The following is a 27,960-nucleotide window of genomic DNA, read 5'->3' as shown; positions in this document are numbered from 1 at the left end:
CCCTCCCTTCCCTGCCCAGCACACACTTGGAGTGCAGGCCAGCACCTCCCGCAGCTTCTCTCAACGCAGGGCTGGCAGCAGAAGACCAGGGTCCAGCGCAGCTCAGTTGAACTGCATAAATCAGCAGTCATTTTTTCACTTCTTTTATCTAAGAGTTTTTAGCTAAGGTTATTGAGTTTTTAAATAAAAAAGCTTTTTCTTTGACGGTCTCTAGAGACAGCTGGGTTGAGCCCCAACCTAGAATGGAGGCAGGGGAGGATTCCTGGCCTTTGTCATGGCTGAGCTTTCAGAATGAAGGATGGGCCTTTCTGGACGGGATCCAAGTTTTATTCTGGACAGAGTAAAACCCAATCCCAGCCGGCATGAGCCACTTTTCTGGGAACTATCAGGGCCCTGGCCATCCCCAAAGGAGGCCAAAGGTCCATGGGCGGCAGCCATCTTTCCCCACCCCCCTCCTATTTACAGGAACCTTCCTAGGCTAGGGCTGCGCCCACGGGCCCTTACCCCTTGATTCCCATCACAGGTTGGGTGAGGGGCAGGGGTCTTACACCAGTTATGGTACCCTGGGGAGTTCCCTGAAGGCTGGGGTAGCTGAGTGAGCCAAATGGGGAAGAGCAATGGGTTCCTCCAGAGCCTTACATCAGCTCTTCTCGCCCCATGGCTGAGGCCAGAGAGGAATGATCTGCTCTTCAGGCAGCCTCTTCGCCGCCTTTTCCTCAGCAAACACACACCAACATTGACAGTTACAAAGATCAAGGGAGCTTGTGGCCCTGGGCTGCCTGACCCTGGCCACACAGGCTTGCAGCAGCAAGAGCCCAGCCCATCTGTTTACAGGACGCTCAGCAGTTACTCCCAGGAAAATCCCTGCACTTCAGGAAAGGGAAACTGGTGAAAGGATTTGCTTGCCCAACCGTGGCCTGGCCTGAGGAGGTAGTGCTCCACTTTCCCAGGTCCAGCTAGGGCCCCCAGCCCTCACAGGCACCTCTTTGTTCTCCCTCCACAGGTACCTGACGCGCTGGGCTCCTGGCTCCGTCAAGCCCATCTACAAAAAAGGCCCCCGCTGGAACAGGGTGCGCATGCCCGTGGGGTCACCCCTTCTGAGGGACAATGTCTGCTACTCAAGAACACCTTGGAAGCTGTATCACTGACAGAGAGCAGTGCTTCCAGAGTTCCTCCTGCACCTGTGCTGGGGAGTAGGAGGCCCACTCACAAGCCCTCGGCCACAACTATACTCCTGTCCCACCCCACCACGATGGCCTGGTCCCTCCGACATGCATGGACAGGGGACAGTGGGACTAACTTCAGTACCCTTGGCCTGCACAGTAGCAATGCTGGGAGCTAGAGGCAGGCAGGGCAGTTGGGTCCCTTGCCAGCTGCTATGGGGCTTAGGCCATGCTCAGTGCTGGGGACAGGAGTTTTGCCCAATGCAGTGTCATAAACTGGGTTCGTGGGCTTACCCATTGGGTGTGCGCTCACTGCTTGGGAAGTGCAGGGGGTCCTGGGCACATTGCCAGCTGGGTGCTGAGCATTCAGTCACTGATCTCTTGTGATGGGGCCAATGAGTCAATTGAAAGGAATTCATGGGCCAAACAGGTCCCATCCTCTTCATGACAGCTGTGAGCTCCTTACTGTGGGAGAGCTGCAGGGAGCCAAGGTGGGCTACCTGACACACTTGCCGCTCTTGTGTGAATCCAAGAAACTGCGTTCCTCAAAGGGGCCCTGGTTGTCACCTTCTCCCACAGCCATTTCCACCCATCGTTGTCTAGAATCTCTTTCATTAGCACATTCCAACCCCTCTGCCACTTGGTTTAGAAATGAGCTCCCTGGCTCAGTGGGCCTTTCAGAATCTGGAACCAGACGGAGGTGGAGTTAAGAAGATAGGACAGAACAGGCAGGCCAAGTTCACTGAAGCTTAAGAAAATCATGTTTAGACTCTAAAAACATCCAGGCTGGCTCCCATTCTATAGCATGAAGGGCAAGTCCATGTTCTTCTCGCCAGTGCCCACGTAGATGTAGCCATAGTTCTTGGTGCGGGGAGCATGGTAGAAGGTGAGGCCCGGCCAGAGCAGGCTGCGCAGCACCACCAGGGCATTGCCCCTCTCCATCTGGATACTCCAGGACCCTGAGATGAGACAGGCAGGAGGTGAGGCCTGGTGCTGCTGGAGCCACAGCTCTGCCCTTCATGCTGTGGCCCCTGGCTCCTTGGGCAGCCAGGCCCAGGTGCTGTGGTTCCACTGGGGAGAGACCATTTAATTCTCCAGATGCTTTACTCCCTGATTGCCTTTTAGCCATTATCCTTTTCGTTTTAAGAGACATGGTCTCACTGTCACCCAGGCTGGAATGCAGTGGCGCAATCACAACTCAATGCAGTCTTGACTCCTGGGCTCAAGCAATCCTCCCACCTTAGCCTCCAGAGTAGCTGGGACCATGGGCATGCACCACCATACCCAGCTAACTTTTCTGATTTTTTGTAGAGATGGGGCCTCACTGTGTTGCCCAGGCTGGTCTCAAACTCCTGGGCTCAGGCGATCCTCCCACCTTGGCCTCCCAAAGTGCTGGGATTACAGATGTGAGCCACCACGCCCAGCCCTTTTAGCCATCTCACTGCTCATTAAAACCACTTTCAGAGGGAGGGCAAAGGAAATGAAAAGAGGTGAAACTCAAACCAGTCTGTTTTGTTCCTGTCGGCAAGTCTAGCTAAAGGTTGAGTGGGGGAGGAGGCTGAATCCAATCCACAGGCAGAGGGGAGTTGGGCTGGGCCAAGGGAGACACCAGCTCCTCCCACACTATACCCAGTGCACCAGTTCTAGTGTGGTTTGCCGCTACTTGCCATTTTGCTCTGTCTTCCCCATTTCCTGAAGCCTCTCCTGAGTTGGATTAGACCAGACCAGGAAAGGAAGGCTCAAATAGAAATTTGGGCAGTTCAGGCCTCCTAGCTCAATGGCCCTTTCTGGCAGCTGGTAGACTGGGAGCCATCCTTGGTGGGAGGGGACTTGGGCTGCCCCTAATGAGCCTTTGTCCTAGGTTCTGCCCTGGTTTTTGCCTCCCCACACAGGAGCAGCCCAGCTCAGGGCTGAGTCGTGCAGCCATGAGGACTTGGCTGGAAGGGCCTGATTAAGCTCCAGAACCGAGGGAGGGAGCCACAGTGTGGGAGGAAGGAGCCTGGGAAAATCGCCTCTGGATGCAGATCTGGGGCTTCTATTCCCCTGCGCACTGAGGCCTCTCCCGGCCCAGCCACAGCCCTGCTCCCGGCCCTGCCAGAAAGGCAAATGCTTTGAAAGTTTTGGTGTTGGACCAGCCAGCCATGCGCTGAGAGCTTCTCTGAGGCCTTCATCAGCTGCCAGCTCAGCCCGGCTGCTTGGCTCCTGCTGCCCCAGCTTCCCACGGGCCACCTCCAACCATGGTTCACCCTAGTCACTCCACACCCTGCAGCCTCACAACTCAGTGCCCACCCACTGGGGGCCACCCTGCATCCAAGAAACCTGATTGCCAGGAACCCCTGACCCTCATGGCAGCTCATGCACCCTTACTCAGGGTGCAGCCACCTGCCCAGGTCAAAACCAAAGTTTTCTGGGCGTATATAGTTTGGCTGTCCCTGGTCCTGCTCAGGGAGAAGCCAGTCGCAAAGCTCACATTAGCACTGTGCAGTGGCCGGCACCAAGTGCCATCGCCCATGCAAAGGATGACATCAGCCCCCTCCAGCCCACACAGTGCCTGCTGGACAACATCAAGAAGAAAGTAGTGTCCCTGTGTTAGCGGGGCTCCGGCTGGAACACTGCCCCTGAGAAGGAGTATTTCCCCTGACTCTTAAAACTTTTCTCTGGGTGCTTGAGGTCCTCTGCCTCTCAGACCTGCCCTCAGAGTTTGAGACTCCCCAGCCTGGTACTTTCCTGGTCATGCATCTCCAGAAAACAGATAGTTTAGGATTGATGAGGGTGGGGGTCCAACAGGACAGAGTGTTCCAACTCCACTGCTTCAGCCTTGGACAAGAAGCACAGACCCAGGGAGATCCGATTCCCTCCCTTGGTCACCCCACCAGCCTAGAGTATCGTCAGGGACCAGGCTCCATAAACACAGTCCCTCAGCCCCTTGAACTAAGACCAGACTGCCTCATCTGTATCTGCCTACTGAGGGAGGGCAGCTTGCAGCCTGCCTGGGCCAGGTGCTGCCCTGGAGAAAATGGAATCCTGGAGTCCTCCAATCTAGACCCTTCTCAGTTCATTGTTGCCAGCACCTTGGCATGCCTGGGCAAGGGCTTGGTCCTGCCCTGCCCTCACACCAGCCTGCCTGCCTAGGCTTTGGCCACCTCTTGCCTCCAGTAGATAATGCGGGGGGCGGGGGGGCAGTGTTCTTGGACGAAGTGGCCTAGGCCTATCAGCAGGGGCTCCTACCCAGAGAGCAAGGAGAAACTGGCAGGGTAACTAGGGAAATACAGTGCCCCCGCCTGGCAGGGGGCAGTGCTGCGCAGGCGGGAGGGTGCTGGTGGAGTACGGTAGCGGCATGTAGGGCCAGCCAGAAAACAGCACTGCCTCCCTCCCTCGCATTCCTGTCACACTCCTGTCCTCTCATCGTCCCTGGCTCAGCTGGTCGCCCGGGAAACACACAGACTCAACGTGCCAGGAGTCACGTAGCATCTACCTGAAGAGCCAAGCACTTGCTGTCACCTTCACCCACTTTCTTACTGCAACTGCTGAACAGGCTGAGCCCAGCCAGCTGCTGTCACCGCCTCCAGGACTCGGGGAAAAGCCCCCTGCAGACTTGGTGCTGCAGGTTCACAGCCCCCGCTCTCTCTTCTCTCCCCAAATCCCTCCTGCCCCCTAGCAGCCACTCTTCTCCAGAAGCTGTGTTTTGAGGATGTGATGGGTACAGGTTGGTAAATCAGGAGGGGGGCCTCCTGGGTTTCCTGGGCCCACAGGGTCTCACCCACCTTGCTAGTATGGAAACCTCAGGCTAGGGCGTACTTACTCTTAATTACGTTCTCCTGCCATCCTGGAAGAAAGGCAGCTCTGGGATTAAGATCGAGGGACAGTAGGCCAGGCTGGGGACCAGGGCTGTCCAGGGGCAACAGATGGCTCAAACCCTCTCAGATGAGCACCAACAAAATTTTTGTCACACACACAAAAAAATGGCCATGGGTTCCCAGTGGGAGAGGCACCCCCATCCCCTACAAGGGCCACAAGAATCATATATCCCCTAGAGGCCTGAGGACAGAGGAGGAGGGGGAGGGAGAAACCTCTGGCTGCCAGACCCGTATCAAATTGAGTAGCAAAGTCAGGCCCCGTGGCCCAGAAGGCTGAACACTTGTCAGCCAGGCTTCCAAGGAACTGGGGCAGGAAGAGCCACCTGCACACATCCCGAAGGGAAGGCTGACCCTGGGCACCATGTTCCCCCCCGCGCCCATGCCCGCCTCACTCGCCCCCTTCCCGGTCCTCAACCACCACCAGCAGCAGCTTTCAAAGGCTGCTTTCCAGGTAGGCAGCCAGGCAGGCAGGCGCGTTGCTGCCCTCTGCTGCCTGAACTGAGCATTGCTGCTGAGGAATTGCTTGGGACGGAGCCCCAGCCTGTGTGCACCTGGCAATTCTGAGACCTTTGCACCAGCCCAGAGTGGAGCAAGGAGAGGAGCAGTGCCCTCCAGCCCTCCTCCTTTACCTCCCAGGACACCGATGCTTGCAAGGCACCCTCTAGTTTACATTTCCCTTTCCCATCCTCTGTTTCATTTGATCTTCCCAAACCTCTGAGGCAAGGGAGGTGTTTTTCTTATTCCAAGGGCATCACAGGTGCCTGTTGTAGCTGCTCAATGGCTATTTGCTGATATAGTGGATGTTCAGGGAGCATCGAATGGCAAGATACTACCTAGGAATCTAGGCTCCTGACCGGGCGTGCTGGCTCACGCCTGTAATCCCAGCACTTTGGGAGGCTGAGGTGGGCAGATCACCTGAGGTCAGGAGTTCGAGAGCAGCCTGGGCAACATGGTGAAACCTCATCTCTGCTAAAAATACAAAAATTAGGCGTGGTGACATGCGCCTGTAATCCCAGCTACTTGGGAGACTGAGGCAGGAGAATTGCTTGAACCCAGGAGGCAGAGGTTGTAATGAGCTGAGGTTCCAGCGAGACTCTGTCTCAAATATATGTATATATAGCCTCCTGACCCACGGTTGCATCTATGCCACCTGGCTGCAGCCCAAGGTCAGAGAACTCTTAGTCATTACCCTGGATCCAGCAGGAGGATGGTCCTGCCACCCCAGAACCAGCTACCCACTCCCATGGAACTTTGCAGATCCCTGGACACGGCATGACAACTCATGAGGACAACAGCTCTCCCACTCCTCTCTTCAGCCAAGGTGTCTCTTGTCACTTTGGCCAAGGGACAAGATGCAGAGTCGTTGGCCTACCTCATGGACACAGAGCAGGAGTCCCAGGAACAGGGCCAACCAAAACCACACCTGCTCAGAAGCCCACATGAAGTCACCCTGAACAACTGCCTCAGACCCTGAAAGGAAACAGTTATCCTAACTGGCCAGTAAACAGCTGCCAAATCCCATCCCTCCAGCCAGTCCTGGTGTCCCAGGGAACTCTTCCTTGGGATTTTGGCCCCAATTAGCAGCCCAGCCCAGCTGCTGCCTGCCTGGCAGGGGAGCCTCCAAGCCGCTCAGACTGCTCTTTTCCTAGCTGATAAGGAAGGGGACTGGGGAGGAAAATCAGAGCTGTCTGCTCTCCTGTGACCATCCACACTTCCACTCCATCGCCATGACCCTCATCAAACCATCATGAGAAAAAGGTGGGCCTAGGCTGGGCACGGTGGCTTATGCCTGTAATCCCAGCACTTTGGGAGGCTGAGGTGGGTGGATCCCTTGAGCTGAGCTGTTCAAGACCAGCCTGGGCAACATGGTGAAACCTCATCTCTACAAAAAATACAAAAACTAGCCAGGCATGGTGGTCCACACCTGTAGTCCCAGCTACTTGGGAGGCTGAGGCAGGAGGATCACTTAAGCCTGGGAGGCGGAGGTTGCAGTGAGCCAAGATCGCCCCACTGGCCACTGCACTCCAGCCAGGGCAACAGAGTGAGACCCTGTCAAATTAAAAAAAAAAAAAAAGAAAGAAAGAAAGAAAAACTGGTAGTAGTGGCTCTGGGAGGAAGGACCTGAAGAGTATGGGGAGGTTTCCCAAGGTAAGGCCAGGAGCATCCCTCCCCTGAGGCCCACATGCACAGGAAATGCCAGGAGTCCTCAGCTTCCAAGGTTCCAGCTCATAAAGCAACATGGTGGGGTGGAGGACTGGGAAGTAAAGCCAGCAGCTGATTCTGCAGCCCTGAGGTAACCATCAGGGCAGGATGCCTAGGGCCTTGGGTCACTGCAGCTCACCCACCTGCCAGGCCCAGATGCCACACCTCCCATAGGCCTGATGAATTCACTTGCCAACTGGACACATCAGAGTGGCTCACCAGGCTGGAGTGCAATGGTGGCCAATCACAAGTAACCTCAAACTCCTGAGCTCAAGCGATTCTGCCACCTTGGCCTCCCAAAGCACTGGAATTATAGGCATGGGCCACCTTGCCCAGCCCCAACCCCAGCAGCCTTTAGGAAGACTCCAAAGCTCCACATTTTACTTCTCCTGTTGCAAGGAAAGACAGCTGCCTCCAGGGTCCCCCTTACCCGAGACAGCAGAGGGCAGATAGGGCTGATGGTGTCCCCTTAGGAAGACTTTGCTGGGCCCCACCCCATCTAGTTGGCTTTGGTCTTGGCTGCAGAAGCTCTATCACCTTCTTCACCCCTCTTGCTGCACAGTGGATGAGGCTCCACGGGCGAAGCAGCACTACTGCACCAGCCCCTCTCACCCAGCACAAAGGAGAGTTTCATCTTCTGATTCTGGAGCATCCAGCTGCAGGTAAGAAGGCTGCAAAGGGCTTCCCAGACACACCCTGAATCAGGGGACAGGGCTGCTGCCCTCAGATTAGGGGAATGAAGAGGACTTCTGTAGGCCCACCCCTCAGCCCCTGGCTCTGAGGTTCCATCACCACCGCGTTCCAGGCTCCCTCTGTCAACGAGGGATGTACAGCCCCCTCAGCCTCCTGACAAGTCTGGGAGCAGAGATGGAGGAGATGAGGGGAGTCTGAGAAGTATGTCTGATGGGCGAGAAATGCCCCAACCCCTATAGACCCTCTTCATATCCCCCTACTTGTCCGGAGACCCTCCTCTCTGTCACTACAGCACTGGCCCTGCTTAGAGTAGCTTGACTCAGATGTTCCTGTATGATGGAAGCCCAAATGGCCACTCCTTGGTGGCAGCTCCTACCCACTCAGAACCATTGCCTGGCCCCTGGGGCACTGCAGTAGCCCTGAAATGGCCTCATGATTCCTGGCTTGCCTTGCCCTGTCTCACTCCACCTGTGTACCACTGCCTTATTGTCACAGACCTGCTCACAAGCCACCAGCAGCTACTACTGCCTTGGCCTTCTAGGCCCTCCTAGGCCTGCCCCAACTCATCTCTAAGGACTTTCTGGCCACTAAAAAAATTAATAATAAGGCCAGGTGCAGTGGCTCACGCCTGTAGTCCCAGCTACTCAGGAGGCTGAGACAGTAGAATCACTCAAACCCGGGAGGCAGAGGTTGCAGTGAGCTGAGATCACGCCACTGCACTCCAGCCTGGGCGAGAAACTCCGTCTCAAATAAATAAACTCCATCTCAAAATAATCATCATCATCATCATCATCATCACAAGTTTACTTTGATATATTGCTCTTCACAAACACTGCAGTTTTTATAAATTGAAGGTTTGCATGTGTAAAGCCAGTATATCAGTGCCATTTTTCCAACAGCATGTGCTCACTTTGTATCTCTGTGTCACATTTTGGTAGTTTTCACAATTTTTCAAACTTTTTTTTTTTTTTCTGAGACAGTCTCATTCTGTCACCCAGGCTGGAGTGCAGTGGTGTGATCTCGGCTCACTGCCACCTCTGCCTCCAAGGTTCAAGTGATTCTCGTGTCTCAGCCTCCTGAGTAGCTGGGACTACAGGTGTGCACACTACACCTGGCTAATTTTTGTATTTTTAGTATAGATGGGGTTTCACTATGTTGGCCAGACTGGTCTCAAACTCCTGGCCTCTAGTGATCCGCCCACCTCGGCCTCCCAAAGTGCTGGAATTACAGGCATGAGTCACCGCACTCAGCCCCTTTTTTTGTTATTATTATTATATGTGTTATGGTGTTCTGTGATCAGTGATCTTTGATGTTACTATGATATTGTTTTGGGGCACCACGAACTACATCCATTTAAGATGGCAAACTTAATTGATAAATGTGTGTCTTCTGACTTCTCCCAGCCCTCTCCCTCTCCTCAGGCCACCCTATTCCCTGAGACACAACAATCATGAAATTAGGCCAATTAATAACTCTACAGAGGCTGGGCGCATTGGTTCTTTCCTGTAATCCCAGTACTCTGGGAGGCTGAGGGAGGTGGATCATCTGAGGTCAGGAGTTTGAGACCAGCCTGGCCAACATGGTGAAACCCTGTCTCTACTAAAAATACAAAAATTAGCTGGGCATGGTGGCATGTGCCTATAATCCCGGCTACTCAGGAGGGTGAGGCAGAAGAATCGCTTGAACCCGGGAGGCGGAGGTTGCAATGAGCTGAGATCATGCCATTGCACTCCAGCCTGGGCAACACAGTGAGACTCTGTCTCAAAAAAAATAAAAAATAAAATAACTCTACAATAGCCTCTAAGTGTTAAGTGAAAGGAAGAATCTCACGCCTCTCACTTTAAATCAAAAGCTAGAAATGACTAAGTTTAGTAAGGAAGGCATGTCAGAAGCTGAGATAGAGCCAGGCATGGTGGTTCATCCCTGTAATCCCAGCACTTTAGGAGGCTGAGGCAGGAGGACTGTTTGAGTGCAGGAGTTCGAAACCAGCCCGAGGAACACAGCGAGACCCCATCCCTACAAAAAAAAAAAAAAAAGTGCCAGGTATGGTGCACACACCTATTGCGTGTGCTGTTGCGCTCCTCAAGAGGTTGAGGCAGGAGGATTGCTTGAGCCCAGGAGTTCAAAGTTACAATGAGTTATGATCATGCCACTGCACTCCAGTCTGGGTGATGAAGCAAGACCCTGTCTCTAAAACCAAAAATAAAAAAAATTGAGATAGGCTGAAAGATAGGCCTCTTATACCAAACAGCTAAGCTGTGAATGCAAATAAAAGTCCTTGAAGGAAATTAAAAGTGCAACTCCAGTGAACATACAAATGATAAGAAAGTGAAACAGCCGGCCAGGCATCGTGGCTCACGCCTGTAATCCCAGCGCTTTGGGAGGCCGAGGCAGGTGGATCGCAAGGTCAGGAGATCGAGACCATCCTGGCTAACATGGTGAAACCCCGTCTCTACTAAAAAATACAAAAAATTAGCTGGGCGTGGTGGCGGGTGCCTATAGTCCCAGCTACTCAGGAGGCTGAGGCAGGAGAATGGCGTGAACCTGGGAGGCAGAGCTTGCAGTGAGCCGAGATTGCACCACTGCACTCCAGCCTGGGCGACAGAGCAAGACTCGTCTCAAAAAAAAAAAAAGAAAGAAAGTGAAACAGCCTTCTTGCTGATATGTAGAAAGTTTGAGTGGTCTAGATAGGAAATCAAACCGGCCACAACCTTCTCTTAAGCCACAGCCTAATCCAGAGCAAGGCCTTAACTCTCTTCAATTCTATGAAGGCTGAGAGGTGAGGAAGCTACAGAAGAAATGTTGGAAGCTAACAAAGGTTAGTTCATTGACTGGGCATGGTTGCTTATGCCTGTAATCCTAGCACTTTGGGAGACTGAGGCAGGAGAATGGCTTGAGCCCAGGGGTTGGGGCCAGCCTGGGCAACATAGGGAGACCCTGTGTCTACAAGAAATAAACCAGGCACGGTGGCACACACCTGTAGTCCCAACTACTCAGGAGGCAGACGTGGGAAGATCACTTGAGCCTGGGAAGTTGAGGCTACAGTGAAGCACAATCACGCTGTTGCACTCTGTCCTGTGCAACAGAGTGAGACTCTGTCTCAGTCAATCAATCAATCAATCAATGTTAGTTCATGAGATTTAAGGCAAGAAGCTGTCCCTATCACATAAAAGTACAAAGTGGAGCAGCAAGTGCTAATGTAGAAGCTGCAGCAAGTTAACCAGAAGACCTGGCTAAGATCACTGATTAAGGCGGCTACACTAAACAATAGATTTTTAATGGAGATGAAACAGCCTTCTATTGGAAGAATATGCCATCTAGGACTTCCTCTTTTTTTTTTTTTTTTTTGAGACAGAGTCTCGCTCTGTCACCCAGGCTGGAGTGCACTGGCACAATCTTGGCTCACTGCAACCTCTGCCTCCCGGGTTCAAGCAATTCTCCTGCCTCAGCCTCCCGAATAGCTGGGATTACAGGTGCAGGCCACCATGCCCGGCTAATTTTTGTATTTTTAGTAGAGATGGGGTTTCACCACATTGGCCAGGCTGCTCTCAAACTCCTGACCTCAGGTGATCCGCCCACCTCGGCCTCCCAAAGTGTTGAGATGACAGGCATGAGCCACTGCACCCAGCCAAACATCTAGGACTTTTATAGCTAAAGAGAAGTCAATGCCTGGCATTAAAGCTTCAAAGAACAGGCTGACTCTCTTGTTAGGGGCTCATACAGCTGGTGACTTTAAGTTGAAGCCAATGCTTATTTACCATTTTGGAAATCCTAGGGCCCTTAAGAATTATGCTAAATCTACTCTGCCTGTGTTCTATAGATGGAACAACAAACCCTGGATGACAGCATGTCTGTTTACAGCATGGTTTACTGAATACTTTAAGCCCACTTTTGAGACCTACTGCTCAGAGAAAAGGATGGCTTTCAAATTACTACTGCTCATTGACAATGCACCTGATTGAGATGTACAACGAGATTAATGTTGTGCTCTGATGGAGATGTACAAGAGCTCTGATGGAGATGTACAAGAGCTCTGATGGAGATGTACAGCGAGATTAATGTTGTTTTCCTGCCTGCTAACACAACATCCATCCTGCAGCCATGGATCAAGGAGTGACTTCACTTTTCAAGTCTTATTTTTAAAAGACATTTCATAAAGCTATAACCGCCATAGATAATGATTCCTCTGATGGATCTGGGCAAAGTAAATTTAAAACATTTTGGAAAACATTCATCATTTTAGATGACATTAAGAATATTCATGACTCAGCCAGGTGCGGTGGTTCACACCTATAATCCCAGCACTTTGGGAGGCCGAGACCGGCAGATCACCGGGTCAGGAGATTGAGACTACCCCGGCTAACACGGTAAAACCCCATCTCTACTAAAAATACAAAAAATTAGCTGGGCGTGGTGATGGGCGCCTGTAGTCCCAGCTACTCGGGAGGCTGAGGCAGAAGAATCGCTTGAACACGGGAGGTGGAGGTTGCAGTGAGCTGAGATCATGCCACTGTACTCCAGCCTGTGTGACAGAGCAAGACTCTGTCTCAAAAAATAAATAAATAAATAAATAAGAATATGCATGACTCATGGGAGGAGGTCAAAATGTCAACATCAACAGGAGTTTGGGAGAAGTTAATTCCAACCCTCATGGATGATATTGACAGGTTCAAGACGTCAGTGGAGAGCCAATCACAGTGCCTCACACCTGTAATCGCAATATTTTGGGAGGCTGAGGTGGGCAGATCACTTGAGGTCAGGAGTTCAAGATCAGCCTGGCCAACATGGTGAACTCATCTCTACTGAAAATACAAAAAATAGCCAGGCATCGTGGCGCATGCCTGTAATCCAGCTACTTAGGAGGCTGAGGCAGGAAAATCACTTGAACCCAGGAGGCAGGGGTTGCAGCGAGCTGAGATCACACCACTGCACTCCAGCCTGGGCAAAAGAGCAAGACTCTGTCTCAAAAAAAAAAAAAAAAAAGCCAGGCTGGGATGGTGGCTCACGCCTGTAATCCAACACTTTGGGAGGCCAAGGCGGGCAGATCACCTGAGGTCATGAGTTCAAGAGCAGCCTGGACAACTTGGTGAAACCCTGTCTCTACTAAAAACATTTTTAAAATTAGCCAGGCATGGTGGCAGGCACCTGTAATCCCAGCTACTCAGGAGGCTGAGGCAGGAGAATTGCTTGAACCCAGGAGGCAGAGGTTGCAGTGAGCTGAGATGACATCACTTGCACTCCAGCCTGGGCGATAGAGTGAGACTCCATTTCAAAAAATAATAATAATAATAAATAAAAATAAAAGTAAAAAGTAGAAATACAAAAATTAGCCGAACATGGGCTGGGTGGGGTGGCTCACGCCTATAATCCCAGCACTTTGGGAGGCTGAGGCGGGCGGATCACGAGGTCAGGCGATTGAGACCACCCTGGCTAACACAGTGAAACCCCAACTCTATTAAAAATACAAAAAATTAGCCGGCCGTGGCGGCGGGCGCCTGTAGTCCCAGATACTCAGGAGGCTGAGGCAGGAGAATGGCGTGAACCCGGGAGGCGGAGCTTGCAGTGAGCCGAGATCGCACCACTGCACTCCAGCCTGGGCGACAGAGTGAGACTCCGTCTCAAAAAAAAAAAAAAGCCGGGCATGGTGGCCGGTGCTTGTAATCCCAGCTATTCAGTAAGCTGAGGCAGGATAATTGCTTGAACCCAGAAGGTGGAGGTTGCAGTGAGCCGAGATCACACCATTGCACTCCAGGCTGGGTTACAAGAGCGAGACTCCATCTCCAAAAAAAAAAAAAGACTTCAGTGGAGGAAGTAACTGCGGATGTGGTGGAAGAAGAAAAAGAACTAGAATTCAGAAGTGTAGCCTGAAGATGTGACTGAATTGCTGCAACCTCATGATAAAACTTGAATGGATGAGGGGTTGCTTCTTACAGATGAGCAAAGAAAGTGGTTTCTTAAGATGGAACCCACTCCTAGTGAAGATGCTGTGAACATTGTTGAAATGAGAACAACAAAGGATTAAGAATATTACATAAGCCAGATTTGGTGGCTCACACCTGTAATCCCAGCACTTTGGGAGGCTGAGGCGGGCAGATCACGAGGTCAAGAAATCGAGACCATCCTGGCCAATGTAGTGAAACCCCATCTCTACTAAAAATACAAAAATTAGCTGGACTGTCTGGGCATGGTGGCTCACACCTGTAATCCCAGCACTTTGGAAGGTCGAGGTGGGCGGATCATAAGGTCAGGAGATTAAGACCATCCTGGCTAACACGGTGAAACCCCGTCTACTAAAAATACAAAAACAAAAATTAGCCAGGCATGGTGGTGGGCGCCTGTAGTCCCAGCTACTTAGGAGGCTGAGGCAGGAAAAATGGCATGAACCCGGGAGGAGGAGCTTGCAGTGAGCCGAGATTGTGCCACTGCACTCCAGCCCAGGCGACAGAGCAAAGACCCTCCACCAGCAAAAAGATTATGATTCACTGAAGGGTCAGGTGATCGTTAGTATTGTTATGAAATAAAGAATTTTTAATTGTTTTTAACATTTTTAGACACAATGCTATTGCATACTTAACAAACTATAGTATAGTACAAACACAACTTTTCAAAAAATGTGTGACTCACTTTATTGCGATGTTCACTTTATTATGGTGGTCAGGAAACAAATTTGCAATATCTCTGAGGTATGTTCGTTTCTTTTTTTTTTTTTTTTTTTTTTTTTTTTTTGAGACGGAGTTTTGAGACAGCCTGTGCTGTCGCCCCAGGCTGGAGTGCAGTGGCGCAATCTCAGCTCACTGCAACCTCTGCCTCCCAGATTCAAGCAATTCTCCCTACCTCAGCCTCCTGAGTAGCTGGGTTTACAAGCGCGCGCGCGCTACCATACCCAGCTAATTTTTCTATTTTTAGTAGAGACGGGGTTTTGCCATGTTGGCCAGACTGGTCTCGAACTCCTGACCTCCAGTGATCTGCCCACTTTGGCCTCCCAAAGTGCTGGGATTACAGGCGTGAGCCACCGCGCCCGGCTGGTGTGTTCATTTTCATTTGAGTCCTTACTATGTGTTAGGCACTGTTATAAGCATTTTGTGCATGAGTTAACTCATTTAATTCTTGTATCCAAATACTCACCAGGCCTGACCCTCCTTAGCTTCCAAGATCAGAAGAGACTAGGCACATTCAGGGTGGTATAGGAGTAGTCCATTTAATTCTCATAACTCAATGAGGTAGAAAATGTCAATTCTCCCCTTTTTAGAAATGAGGAAACTGAGGCACAGGGAAATGGAGGGATTTGCATGAAGTCACACAGCTAGTAAGTGGCCAATTCAGGATTCCAACCCAGCCTGTCTGATTCCACAGCCCTTGTCGTCCCCATCCCCATCCTGAGATACCCCCCAGCTGGGTCGCTTGCTGCTCTTCAGAAGTGTTTCCCCCTAGAGGTGTGGGTGACTATTGTCCTGTGGTTCCTATTGTCATTTAAACTATTGTTTACTTAACAATCCAGTTTATGCCAGAACCGTGGAGTCTAACACTTTAACACTTACTGTCTCCTTGGGTTTAACTCTCTGAGCCCCTGTTTCTTCATCTGTAAAATGGGGATAAAAATAATAGGCTGGCTGTGAAGATTAAAATGAGATAAGGCATGGCAAGAGCTGAGTACGGTGCCTGACACATGATAAGCAGTGTCACATTTCATGAGTTAGTTGTTATTGTTGTCATTATCATTGCCATCATCATCATTAGATCCCTCTCATTCTCAGGAACACCCAACAAGGGAAGAGAAAGAAGTGGGGCGCTGAGTCTGTGCCTTGGGCCTGGCCCCCGATGGCCTAGAGCCTGGAACCTGAATTGGGTCATAGCATCCAAGGACATGCTCTTCTCTACCAGAGATGCTCAAGGGAAGGAAATGGGATCAGCACCACCAGCTATGGGCCAAGCATTGTATCCAGTCCCTAAATCCCAGAATCCCAAAAGTAACAGTTGAGATGTAAGTATGGCTAGTATTTTCAGGGATATTTGGGAGAAGATTCCCAACCTGCCTCCATTCAAGATTGCTACAAAAATCAAGAGACATTGAGATACCTCCTCTCTGTGAAAGCGTATGGAAAACAATCCTACCGTTTGTAATTCAAGAACATTCATCAGTGTGTACTATAAGCTGGGCCCTGGGGAAGCTCCACCCTCAAAAACCCATGGTGAACCACCAATTCCCACTAGGCCCTTGGTTCCAGTCTCAGAGGAAAATGGCAGGTGGCATGGCCCACTGCTATGGCCTGAGGACAGATCCCATGGCCTCCAGGTAATGGACTATTACCTTTGGGAATGTCATGCTCCAAGGAGTCCATGAAATCCAGGGAGGGGTCCAGGTCAGCCTTCTCAAGCAAGGTTTTATTCTTTAGCTCAACAGGCTCCCTGAAATGGAAGTACGAGCTGAGCTTCTTGGCCTCAGACAAGGACAGTCCTAGAAAGAGGTGGCAGGCAGGAAAATGATGGTTAGCCCAAAACCCCCCAGCCCCCTTTCTGTCTGCACTGGGACCACATGGTAGGGCTTACAAAAGACCCTGTCAACCACTGTCAGAGAGCTAAAGGAAGAAAAGGGATTAGCATTCCCTCAGTCCAAACTCAGACCAGATCCTGCCATAAAGAGAGTCCAGCCAGGCGCGATGGTTCATGCCTGTAATCCCAGCACTTTGGGAAGCCGAGGCAGGCAGATCACCTGAGGTCGGGAGTTTGAGACGAGCCTGGCAAACATGGCAAACCCCGTCTCTACTAAAAATACAAAAATTAGCCGGGCGTGGTAGAGGGTGTCTGTAATCCCAGCTACTCGGGAGGCTGAGGCAGGAGAATCGCTTGAACCCAGGAGGCAGGGGTTGCAGTGAGCCAAGATTGTGCCACTGCACTCCAGCCTGGATGACAAGAGCAAAACACCATCAAGAAAGAAACGAAGGGAGGGAGGGAGGGAGGGAAGGAGGGAAAGAAGGGAAAGAAGGGGAAGGAAGGAAGGAAGGAAGGAAGGAAGGAAGGAAGGAAGGAAGGAAGGAAGGAAGTCCAAGGAGGAAGGAGATAGGAAAAGGCAGGTAGCCCAGACCCATGTAAAGCCCTGGGACCAAGGGACTATATGCTCTCCCACTCCTCAAACTGAAGAGAGTCAGGGGCCAGGAGATGGGGAGCCCATACCGACCACTGGTGCCAGGTCACTGGGCACACCCTCCCAGGTGATAAGGTCACAGCTACTCCTTCTCTGAAAAAGTGTGTAAGTCCCCCTGCTGGACTCCCAGACATATGTTCTACTGTGCTTGGGAAAAGATACCCCCAGCCCTTGGGAAGGGCCCCAGAGAACTCACCTTCAAAGGTCCGATTGACATGGGTGGGTCCAAAAGGGGTCTTGAAGAGGGCGCCTCGGGGGATGATGGCCACAGCCTTGTCAATCTGGTCAATGACAGACACCAAGCGGGTCTCTTCCTTGATCTGGACCTGAGGAGACAGGAGAGGAGCCCCCCTGCCAGGGCACTGTGCCCATGCACCCCGGCACAAGGTCCCTCTGCATGACCATCTCACCTGCACCACCGCGGTGTAGTGGACACCAGAGCCACACAGATCACGCTGGGCAAGCCCTTGCCTTCCTTCCTATCAAGATTTTCTTCCTTTCTTTTTATTTATTTTTTAATTCGTAATACATACAGGTGGTATGATATTCAAAACTACAGAAAAAAAAAAAATCAGTCTTTCTCTCACCCCAGTCCCTGAGACCCTAGTTGCCCTCACTGGGGGCAACCACCATTGAAGGTTTCTCATGTACTCTTCCAGACGCATACCATCCTATCAGCATATTTAAATGTTGCTTATTTTGCCTTTTTAAAATATAAAAGTAATCATGCTCACTGTAGAATATTTGGATAATATAGAAAGACATACCAAAGAGAATTAAAACCACCCATAATCCTACCTCCTAAAGATAATCACTGAAAACATATTGGTATACTTTCTTCATGTTTTGTTGTTGTTGTTGCTGTCATTTTGTTTTTGTTTTGAGACAGGGTCTCACTCTATCATCCAGGCTGGAGGGCAGTGGCACAATCATGGCTCACTGCAGCCTCAACTTCCCGGGCTCAGATGATCCTCCCACCTCAGCCTCCTGAGTAGCTGGGAGTACAAGCACATGTCACCACATCTGGCTAATTTTTGTCTTTTTTTATTATTTTATTTATTTATTTATTTATTTCTGAGACAGAGTCCTGCTCTGTCGCCCAGGCTGGAGTGCAGTGCAGGGATCTCAGCTCACTGCAATCTCTACCTCCTGGGTTCGAGAGATTCTCCTGCCTCAGCCTCCTGAGTAGCTGGGACTACAGGCGTGCACCACTGCACCCAGCTAATTTTTGTATTTTTAGTAGAGACAGAGTTTCACCATGTTGGCCAGGCTGGTCTTGAACTCCTGACCTCAGGTGATCCACCCACCTTGGCCTCCCAGACTGCTGGGATTATAGGCGTGAGCCACCGCGCCCAGTCAATTTTTGTATTTTTGGTAGAGATGGGGTTTCTCCATGTTGCCCAGGCTGATCTCCAACTCCCGGGCTCAAGCAGTCTCCCTGCCTCAGCCTTCAAAGTGCTAGGATTACAGGGTGAGCCACAGCACCCAGCCCTCTATGCATATATTTAAAGCAAAATTAGAGTCACAGTTTATATTGTTTCATATCCTTCTCTTCAGTTTAACATTATTTTGCAAGCATTTCCCCATATCATACCCTTTTTACACAGATGAAATTTAGTTACAATTACTATCTAGGGCAACTCTGAACAAAAGGATTTCATAGAGATTTTGCGGAAGAGCTTGACAGAGAATGTCAACAGAGGCCCCTAGAGAGTCACGGAGCCACCTATTTGCCATGGGCGGCCTACCTGAATGGTTTACAAAAGAAAGGTGGAAACTAAGCTTTTTAATAAGTGCTGAGGCCAGTGTCTTTAAATATGTCACCTCATTTAATCCACACAAGCCTGCAAAGTAAATACAATTATCTCAATTTTACAGAAAAATAATAATAAAACTGAGGCTCACGGCTGGGCCCTGTGGCTCACGCCTGTAATCCTAGCACTCTGGGAGGCCGAGGTGGGCAGACCACCTGAGGTCGGGAGTTTGAGACCAGCCTGACCAACATGGAGAAACCCTGTCTCTACTAAAAATACAAAATTAGCAGGGTGTGGTGGTGCATGCCTGTAATCCCAGTTACTCAGGAGATTGAGGCAGGAGAATCACTTGAACCTGGGAGGCGGAGGTTGCAGTGAGCCGAGATCACGCCATTGCACTCTGGCCTGGGCAACAAAAGCAAAACTCCATCTCAAAAAAAAAAAACAGGCTCAGGAAGATTAAGTCAATCAGGTAGGAGTGGGTGAGGATGCAGCTGAGGGCTCACAGACCTAGACTCAAGACTTTCGGCATCACCCAGCTTCAAGTGCAACAGCTGTGCTTTGAATTCTGGGATTGTATTGTTTCAAAACATAGGCTCCTTACTTGTTAATTTAGCAAGTCTATTTCCAGGAATTGACTTTCCCAGGAATTACACACAATGGAAATGATGTCTATATGGTCTTTTTTTTTTTTTTTTTTTTTTTTGAGACGGAGTCTCGCTCTGTCACCCAGGCTGGAGTGCAATGACGCGATCTTGGCTCACTGCAACCTCCGCCTCCCGGGTTCAAGCCATTCTCCTGCCTCAGCCTCCTGAGTAGCTGGGATTACAGGCGATACTGTGCCTGGCTAATTTTTTGTATTTTTAGTAGAGACGGAGTTTCACTATGTTGGCCATGCTGGTCTCAAACTCCTGACCTCGTGATCTGCCCGCCTTGGGCTCCCAAAGTTCTGGGATTACAGGCGTGAGCCACCGCGCCCAGCTATATGGTCATTTATTATGGTACTGTTTGTTAGAACTAAAACTTGGAAAGCAGCTGGATGAAATGGCTCATGCCTATAAATCCCAGCACTTTGGGAGGCTGAGGTGGGAGGATTGCTTGAAACTAGGAGTTAAGACCAGCCTGGGCAATATAGCAAGACCCCATCTCTACAAAAAAATACAAAAATTAGCCAGGTATGGTGGTATGCACCTGTAGTCCCAGCTACTTGAGAGGCTGAGGCTGGAGGATCACTTGAGCCCAGGGAATGGAGGCTGCAGTGAGCCAAGATCGTGCCACTGCACCCCAACCTGGGTGACAGAGCAAGACTCTGTCTCAAAAACAAATAAAAATAAAATAAAACTTCGAAACCTACATTTTCATAAATAAGACACTGGGAAAATTATGGTACATTCCCACAATGGTGGAAAAAAAAAAAAAAACCAGAAGTTGGGCATGGTGGCTCACGCCTGTAATCCCAGCACTTTGGGAGGCCAAGGCGGGCGGATCACCTGAGGTCGGGAGTTGGAGACCAGCCTGGCCAATATGGTGAAACCCCGTCTCTACTAAAAATATAAAAATTAGCCAGGCGTGGTGCCAGGTGCCTGTAATCCCAGCTACTTGGGAGACTGAGGCAGGAGAATCACTTGAACCCGGAGGCAGAGGTTGCAGTGAACCAAGATCATACTACTGCACTCCAGCCTGGGTGTGACAGCGAGACTCCATCTCAAAAAAAAAAAAAAAAAAGAATGGGAAGGCTCTTTAAGACACTGATATAGAAAGATCTCCAAAATATATCATTAGGTGAAAAAAAGCAAGGTTCAGAATCATGTGTATAACATGCTGCCATTTTTTTTTCTTTTTTTTTTGAGACAGAGTCTCACTCTGTCGCCCAGGCTGGAGTGCAGTGGCCCGATCTCAGCTCACTGCAAGCTCTGCCTCCCGGGTTCATGCCATTCTCCTGCCTCAGCCTCCCGAGTAGCTGGGACTACAGGCGCCCGCCACCACACCCGGCTAATTTTTTGTATTTTTAGTAGATACGGGGTTTCACCGTGTTAGCCAGGATGGTCTCAATCTCCTGACCTTGTGATCCACCCGCCTCAGCCTCCCAAAGTGCTGGGATTACAGGCATGAGCCACCGTGCCTGGCCAATGCCCAGGGGATTTTTTAAAAGGCAGATACCTGATGCTGGGGCCCAAGATCCTAGATTTCTAATCTTAGGACATGGTGAAGCTTCTGATCCAGACTCTACTTGGAGCAGAAAAATTTAGACACACACGTACACATATGTACACACACATGCACATGCAAAATAGTTAACGTCAGACCGGGTGCGGTGGCTCACACCTGTAATCCCAATACTTTGGGAGACTGAAGCGGTTGGATCACCTGAGGTCAGGAGTTCGAGACCAGCCTGGCCAAAATGGTAAAACCCCGTCACTACTAAAAATACAAAAATTAGCTGGGTGTGGCGTCAGGCACCTGTAATCCCAGCTACTCGGGAGGCTGAGGCAGGAGAATTGCTTGAACCCAGGAGGCGGAGGTTGCAGTGAGCTGAGATGGCGCCACTGCACTTCAGCCTGAGCAACAAAGCAAGACTCCGTCTCAAAAAAAAGAAAAAGAAAGAAAGAAAGACAGAGAGAGTTAATGTCCCCTAAATAGAGGACCTGTGTGACTGGTGGACAGAGATGGGAGGAAACTTTACTATATTCCTTTTTGTACCTTTGAATTTTGTACATGCGGATTTATTATTTTGTGAAATGAAAACTGATACTAAAATATAAGAGCCTGTGCACATTCCCTGACCCCAGAGTACAGCGCAGAGCACCCCCTCTTCCCAGTCCCCACCCCAGAGCCTACCCACTGCCTTTATCCAGTTGCTTAGGAGGTAGCTGTGTGTGGCCTTGGGCACATCACTTAACCTCTCTGAACTGGTAGGAGAATGTCCTCTTCTCTACCACCTGGAAACCAACTCCATAGGGTTTTAAGGATGAAATGAGATGATACAGGCACAGTAGCACATTGCCTAGCATGCCCAGGTACCCAATAACCAACGTGTCACAAAGATAATAATAACATTAGTCGTCAGGGATGCTGGCTCATGCCTGCACCCCTAGCTACTTGGGAGGCTGAGGCGGAAGGATTATTTGAGCCCAGGAGTTTGAGACCAGCCTGGGTAACATAGTGATATTCCTGTCCCAAAAAAAAAAAGGAGATAATGATTGTACTTGTTGCCATAATTTCTTTTTTTTTCTTTTTTTTTTTTTTTGAGACAGAGTCTCACTCTGTTGCCCAGGCTGGAGTGCAGTGGCACGATCTCAGCTCACTGCAAGCTCACCTCCCGGGTTCATGCCATTCTCCTGCCTCAGCCTCCCGAGTAGCTGGGACTACAGGTGCCTGCCACCACGCCCAGCTAATTTTTTGTATTTGTAGTAGAGACGGGGTTTCACTGTGTTAGCCAGGATGGTCTCAATCTCCTGACCTCATGATCCGCCCGCCTCAGCCTCTCAAAGTGCTGAGATTACAGGCGTGAGCCACCGTGCCCGGCCTGTTGCCATAATTTCTATTGGGCTGGGTTTTGGATGAGCCCAGGCTCTCTTTTAGGCCCTCCTCCTGCTCTCCTCTTCACTCACCACTATTTCTTCTTCAAAGACTTTTTCACCTTCATTCACCTTCTGCAGCTCCGCGTGTTCATATTCGTATGATGGGTCCCCCATGAAGCGGCCCTTCACCACAGACGACTGCGCCACCATCTCCTCTGTGGCAGGGGGCAAGAGGCTCCACTCTGTGCAGTTCAGGCTGCCAACAATATTCACATCACCCCTGGATTCCAACTCCCCTACTCACCCACTATTCCTATTATCTTCCCTTCTGTCTAGTGGGTTAGGCCCAGGAAAAGCTGTTGAAACGGCCACCTTTCCTCCCAGTGCTGTCGTGAGACTGTTAGAAGCCCCAAGTGCTGACTGGGCACGGTGACTCACACCTGTAATCCCAGCACTTTGGGAGGCTGAGGTGAGCGGATCACTTGAGGTTAGGACTTTGAGACCAGCCTGGCCAACATGGTGAAACCCCGTCTCTACTAAAAATACAAAAATTAGCGGGGCATGGTGGCACATGCCTGTAGTCCCAGCTACTCAGGAGGCTAAGGCAGGAGAATCGCTTGAACCAGGGAGGCGGAGGTTGCAGTGAGCCAAGATTGCACCAGCCTGGGTGACAGAGCAAGACTCTGTCTAAAAGAAGCCCCAAGTGCCAATGGTGAACCCACTCCTCATATGTAATAAACAGATTCAATTTCATTCATTCCATGTATGCTGAAATTAAATGAGCCTCTTCCTAGATATCCGGACTACGAAATTCCGGATGAGTTTCTGGTAGCTGAACTTTCCTCAGTTGTGTGGATCCATGTTTTGGTGGGCCCTAAACTCATGCTCAGCCTGCCCACTGAGTCAACAGCACAACCATTTCCTCCCATTTCTCAGGAATGCCCAGCCTATGCTTAAGAACTTCTCCTCTGAGGCCTTCGGGAGCACTCACCAGGCCCACCTGGTTCCTTCTTTCTCACTTTCTTCTGCTGGGAGAGGAAGTCCTTCTCACTCCTCTCAAATATACCCTGGGCCTAGGTCCCCAGCCTGGTCTCTGCTTATCCTCCTGCCCTTCACTCTCCACCAGTTCCCCCTTAACATAAAAACGGCTCAGCTGACCAGGCGCGGTGGCTCACGCTTGTACTCCCAGTACTTTGGGAGGCCGAGGTGGGCAGATCACACGAGACCAGCCTGGCCAACATGGTGAAACCCTGTCTCTACTAAAAATACAAAAAAATTAGCCAGGCTTGGTGGCGGGCGCCTGTAATCCCAGCTAATCAGGAGGCTAAGGCAGGAGAATCACTCAAACCCAGGAGGCAGAGGTTGCAGTGAGCCGAGATCATGCCATTGGAATCCAGCCTGGGCAACAAGAGCGAAACTCCATCTCAAAAAAAACAAAAACAAAAACAAAAACAAAACAAAACAAAACAAAAAAAAAACTGCTCAGCCTACTAAAACAGCAACCCTCCAAATCCATGTCCTTCTAGAAAATGCTGTTCCTGTCCTTCCCTCCCTCTTTCCCAACTTTCAACAATAATCTCAGAACAATAATTGCCCTGTGGGGGCCTTTCCTCCCCTTCCTTTTCACTCTTCAGCCCACTGTGCCATGATTTCTGCCCCACCACTTCAAGAAACTGCTTGGGAGAAGGCCATCCTTGACACCTAACGGCCAAGAAATGCATCTCCAGTTCTATTTCCTCTGACATCTCCCTTCCCCCTCCTCCAGGGCTTAAGTATTTCCAGGGACCTATTCTCACCCCTCTTTTCTTTTTGCAATCTTACCCACCTGCCTTCCAGAGCCCCAGCTACTGCCTAGTCTGTATCCAGAATCCAACCACTTCCACAGCTCCCACCCTGGCCCAAGCCACCATCCCCTACTGTCTAGATATTGCCATCGACTCCTAACTAGTCTCCCTGCCTCCACATCTATTCCCCCTTTGGACTAGTCCCCACCCAACTGTTCACACCTAAGCCGTCATGTCACTCCTCTGCAGAACCTTCCAATGGCTTCCAATTAAGCCAAGTCTTAAAATGCCCCACAAGGCCCTGCATGATTGTTTCCTACTCCTCACCTCTCTGACCTTGTATCCTACAACACTCTCCTCACTTATTCTTCTCTAGCCACACTAGTCTCCATGCGGTTCCACAAACACACTAAGCACACACTTGCCTCAGCGCATTTGCACTTGCCTAGAATTCTCTTCCCTCAGATATTTACATAGCTCACTCTCTCAGTCACTTCAGGTGTCTTCTCAAATGTGACCTTATCAAAGAGGTTATCCCTGACCAAACTATTTAAAATAGTACCCCATCTTGTATTCTCTTTTTTTTTTTTGAGACGGAGTTTCGCTCTTGTTGCCCAGGCTGGAGTGCAATGGTGCGATCTCAGCTCACCGCAACCTCCACCTCCTGGGTTCAGGCGATTCTCCTGCCTCAGCCTCCCAAGTAGCTGGGATCACAGGCTTGCAACACCACACCTGGCTAATTTTGTATTTTTAGTGGAGATGGGGTTTCTCCATGTTGGTCAGGCTGGTCTCGAACTCCCGACCTCAGGTGATCTACCTGCCTCTGCCTCCCAAAGTGCTGGGATTACAGGCATGAGCCACTGCGCCCGGCCCATCCTGTATTCTCTATCCCCTTTAGCTTTTAACATCATCTGACATCTAATAGATGTGTGTGTTCAGCTGTTGTCTATCTTCCGTTCCCTGCCCCCTAAACACACACTACAATGTAAGCTCCATCAAGACAAGGATTTCATTTACCACTGAACTCCTGGTGCCTAAATCAATGCCTAGCACATGGTAGCACATAGTAGGTGCTCAGCAGATGCTTATAGAATAAAATGAAATGAATCCCAAATCTCTATCTTCAGTTCAACTTTTTCTTCTGTATTCTACATCTGTACTTTAATATACCTTCTTAACACCTTGTAACTCAGGCACCTCACATCAAATTCACTATGTCTTCCCTAGTCCTGCCCCTGAATTCTCTCCTACTGAGTGGTGCTGGTACTTAACTTACTCAGCTGCCTAAGCTAGGAGGGGTCAGCCTTAACCTCTCCTTTATAACCATCCTTATTCAATGAGTTACATGTCCTGACAATTCTAGCACTTAAATCTTTCCAACCCATCACCTCCTCTGCATTCCCTCAGATACCTCTTCCTTTCAGGCCTCATTCATATGGACACTACAATGGACTCCTAACCACAGTGCTCGCCACACTTTCAGGCCATTTTGCCCACTCTGATCGGAGCAGGCTCTTCTTGCAAGCCCCTCAGTAGCTCCTCATGGCCTATGAACAAAGACCCATATCCTTTTGCCTCTAGAACCAGTTCTACACAACATCATACTACTGTTCTCCCAAACACTCTGAGCCTTCCCCAGCCAACAAGTTTGTCTAACTGTTCCCTAAATAAATAGGCCGTTGCTGGCCTATTTATTTTTAAAGTTTGTTTATTTATTTATTTATTTATTTGTTTTGAGACAGGGTCTCGCTCTGTCACCAGGCTGGAGCGCAGTAGTGATCCATAGCTAACTGCAGCTTTGAACTCTAGGGCACAATCCTCCCACCTCAGCCTACCGAGTAGCTGGGACTACAGGTGTGCACCACCATGCCCTGCAAATTTTCCTTTTTTTTTTCTTTTTTTTTTTTGAGACGGAGTCTCACTCTGTCACCCAGGCTGGAGTGCGTGGCATGATGCCAGCTCACTGCAACCTCCGCCTCCCAGATTCAAGTGATTCTTCTGCCTCAGCCTCCCGAGTAGCTAGGACTACAGGCGCCCGCCACCACGCCCGTCTAATTTTTCGTATTTTCAGTAGTGTTTCACCGCGTTAGCCAGGATGGTCTCAATCTCCTGACCTCGTGATCCGCCCACCTCGGCCTCCCAAAGTGCTGGGATTAAAGGCGTGAGCCACCACACCCTGCCTTTTTTTTTTTTTTTTTTTTTTGGTAGTGATGAGGTCTTGCTATATTGCCCAGGCTGGCTGAATGGACTGCTTTGTAAGGTAGTAAGCTCCCCTTTAGTCAAAAAGAGGCTGGCCGGGCATGGTGGCTCACGCCTGTAATCCCAGCACTTTGGGAGGCCGGGGCGGGTGGATTACTTGAGGCCAGGAGTTCGAGACCAGCCTAACCAGCATAGTGAAACCCTGTCTCTATTAAAATTACAAAAATAATAAATAAATAAATAATTGCCAAGCGCGGTGGGTAATCCCAGCACTTTGGGAGGCTGAGGCGGACGGATCACAAGGTCAGGAGATCGAGACCATCCTAGCTAACACGGCAAAACCCCGTCTCTACTAAAAATACAAAAAAAAATTAACCGGGCATGGTGGCGGGCGCCTGTAGTCCCAGCCACTCGGGAGGCTGAGGCAGGAGAATGGCGTGAACCCAGGAGGCGGAGCTTGCAGTGAGCCGAGATCGAGCCACTGCACTCCAGCCTGGGCGACAGAGCGAGACTTCGTCTAAAATAATAATAATAATAATAATAATAATAATAATAATAAATAGCCAGGTGTGGTGGCACGTGCCTGTAATCCCAGCTATTTGGGAGGCTGAGGCAGGAAAATCGCTTGAATCCGGGAGGCGGAGGTTGCAGTGAACCAAGATAGCGACACTGCACTCCAGCCTGGGTGACAGAGCAAGACTCTGCCTCAAAACAAAAATAAATAAATAAATAGCTGGATGGTCGTGTATGGTAGTGACCAGGGAATTTTCCCCAGCTCTCTCCCCATTCCGCATTCGTTCTCTATTTCCAAAAGCGCCTCCAGCTGCAGAGCAGATACCTCTATCAAAGAGCACCACCCTCTCCCTCTGGCGTCTGACTCTTCTCCAAACTGAGCCTTCTCCAAACTGAGCCAGGCCCAGCACTTGGCTGGAACCTGGCTTCTTCTCCAGGTCCGCATTTTCCAGAAACCTTCCCACTGCTTCACCTGCGTTCTTGGCCCTGTCTCTCTTATAAACCCATCCGCATGTAAGTTTCTCTTGGCCTCCTCAGGCGGAGAACAAGCTCTCGCAAGGCCCCGCCCTCCGGGACATCGCCCGTCCATTGCCCCGCCCCCTCAGGCTCCGCCCTAGCCTCAGATTCCGAGACATCCCCATCCCCGCCCTTTCCCTCAACCACCTCTTGACCGTCCCCAGGCCCGCCCCCCAGGCTCTCCCCCATTCCACTCATCTCAGATCCCGCCCACACCTCTCTTGGCCCCATGGGCCCCGCCCCTTTCAATTGCTACGACCCGCCCACCCCGCCCTGCCTCCAGGTAGCCACCCTCTGGGGAGCCCGTCCCGGGGGCCTCCTCACCTATAGAGCGTCTTGCGCGGTGCGAGCTGGTCCTCACTCAGGCCCTGCGCGATGTAGTAATCGGCGACGAGGCCAAGGATGCGGCCCCAGAAGAGAACCCGATCATAGCGGTAGTCGCGCTTAACCAGCATAAGAGACGTGAGCAGCGAGGCCCGACGGTCCGGGCTGAGGCCCTGCCCACTGCCGGACGCCAGCTCCAGAGACAGCAGGAGGCTGTCGGCGTCCATCAGGTCAGCGGCTCCGCTCAACGCCCGTCGAGTTGCTAGGAGAAGCCGCCTCCATGGAGACCTGA

At 50.6% G+C, this 27,960-nt stretch overlaps 2 protein-coding genes across 3 annotated transcripts in view; one reads left to right on the top strand and one right to left on the bottom strand.

The window, feature by feature from the left end:
• Positions 1–2,665, top strand: part of MRPS18A (mitochondrial ribosomal protein S18A) — an 18,078-nt gene extending 15,413 nt beyond the window's left edge. The window contains exon 6 of one of the 2 annotated variants that reach the window (XM_004044083.3): positions 1,004–2,665. In XM_004044083.3, the coding sequence (XP_004044131.1) occupies positions 1,004–1,148 (145 nt within the window). In that variant the 3' untranslated portion in view covers positions 1,149–2,665. The remainder of the gene's footprint in view (positions 1–1,003) is intronic. The other variant, XM_055389725.2, reaches the window with a different exon arrangement.
• Positions 1,907–27,960, bottom strand: RSPH9 (radial spoke head component 9). Its single transcript, XM_019030058.4, has 5 exons — positions 27,669–27,960; positions 22,423–22,588; positions 17,254–17,383; positions 16,224–16,370; positions 1,907–2,122 (listed from the first exon to the last, which is right to left on the bottom strand). Exons 1-5 carry the CDS (start codon positions 27,893–27,895, stop codon positions 1,962–1,964), a joined length of 831 nt encoding a protein of 276 aa, XP_018885603.1. The 5' UTR covers positions 27,896–27,960; the 3' UTR covers positions 1,907–1,961.

This window comes from Gorilla gorilla, chromosome 5 (genome assembly GCF_029281585.2).
Source record: "Gorilla gorilla gorilla isolate KB3781 chromosome 5, NHGRI_mGorGor1-v2.1_pri, whole genome shotgun sequence".
NCBI lineage: Eukaryota > Metazoa > Chordata > Mammalia > Primates > Hominidae > Gorilla > Gorilla gorilla.
Note: the sequence above shows the minus strand (reverse complement) of the source record. Positions and strands in the feature narration are given on the sequence as shown.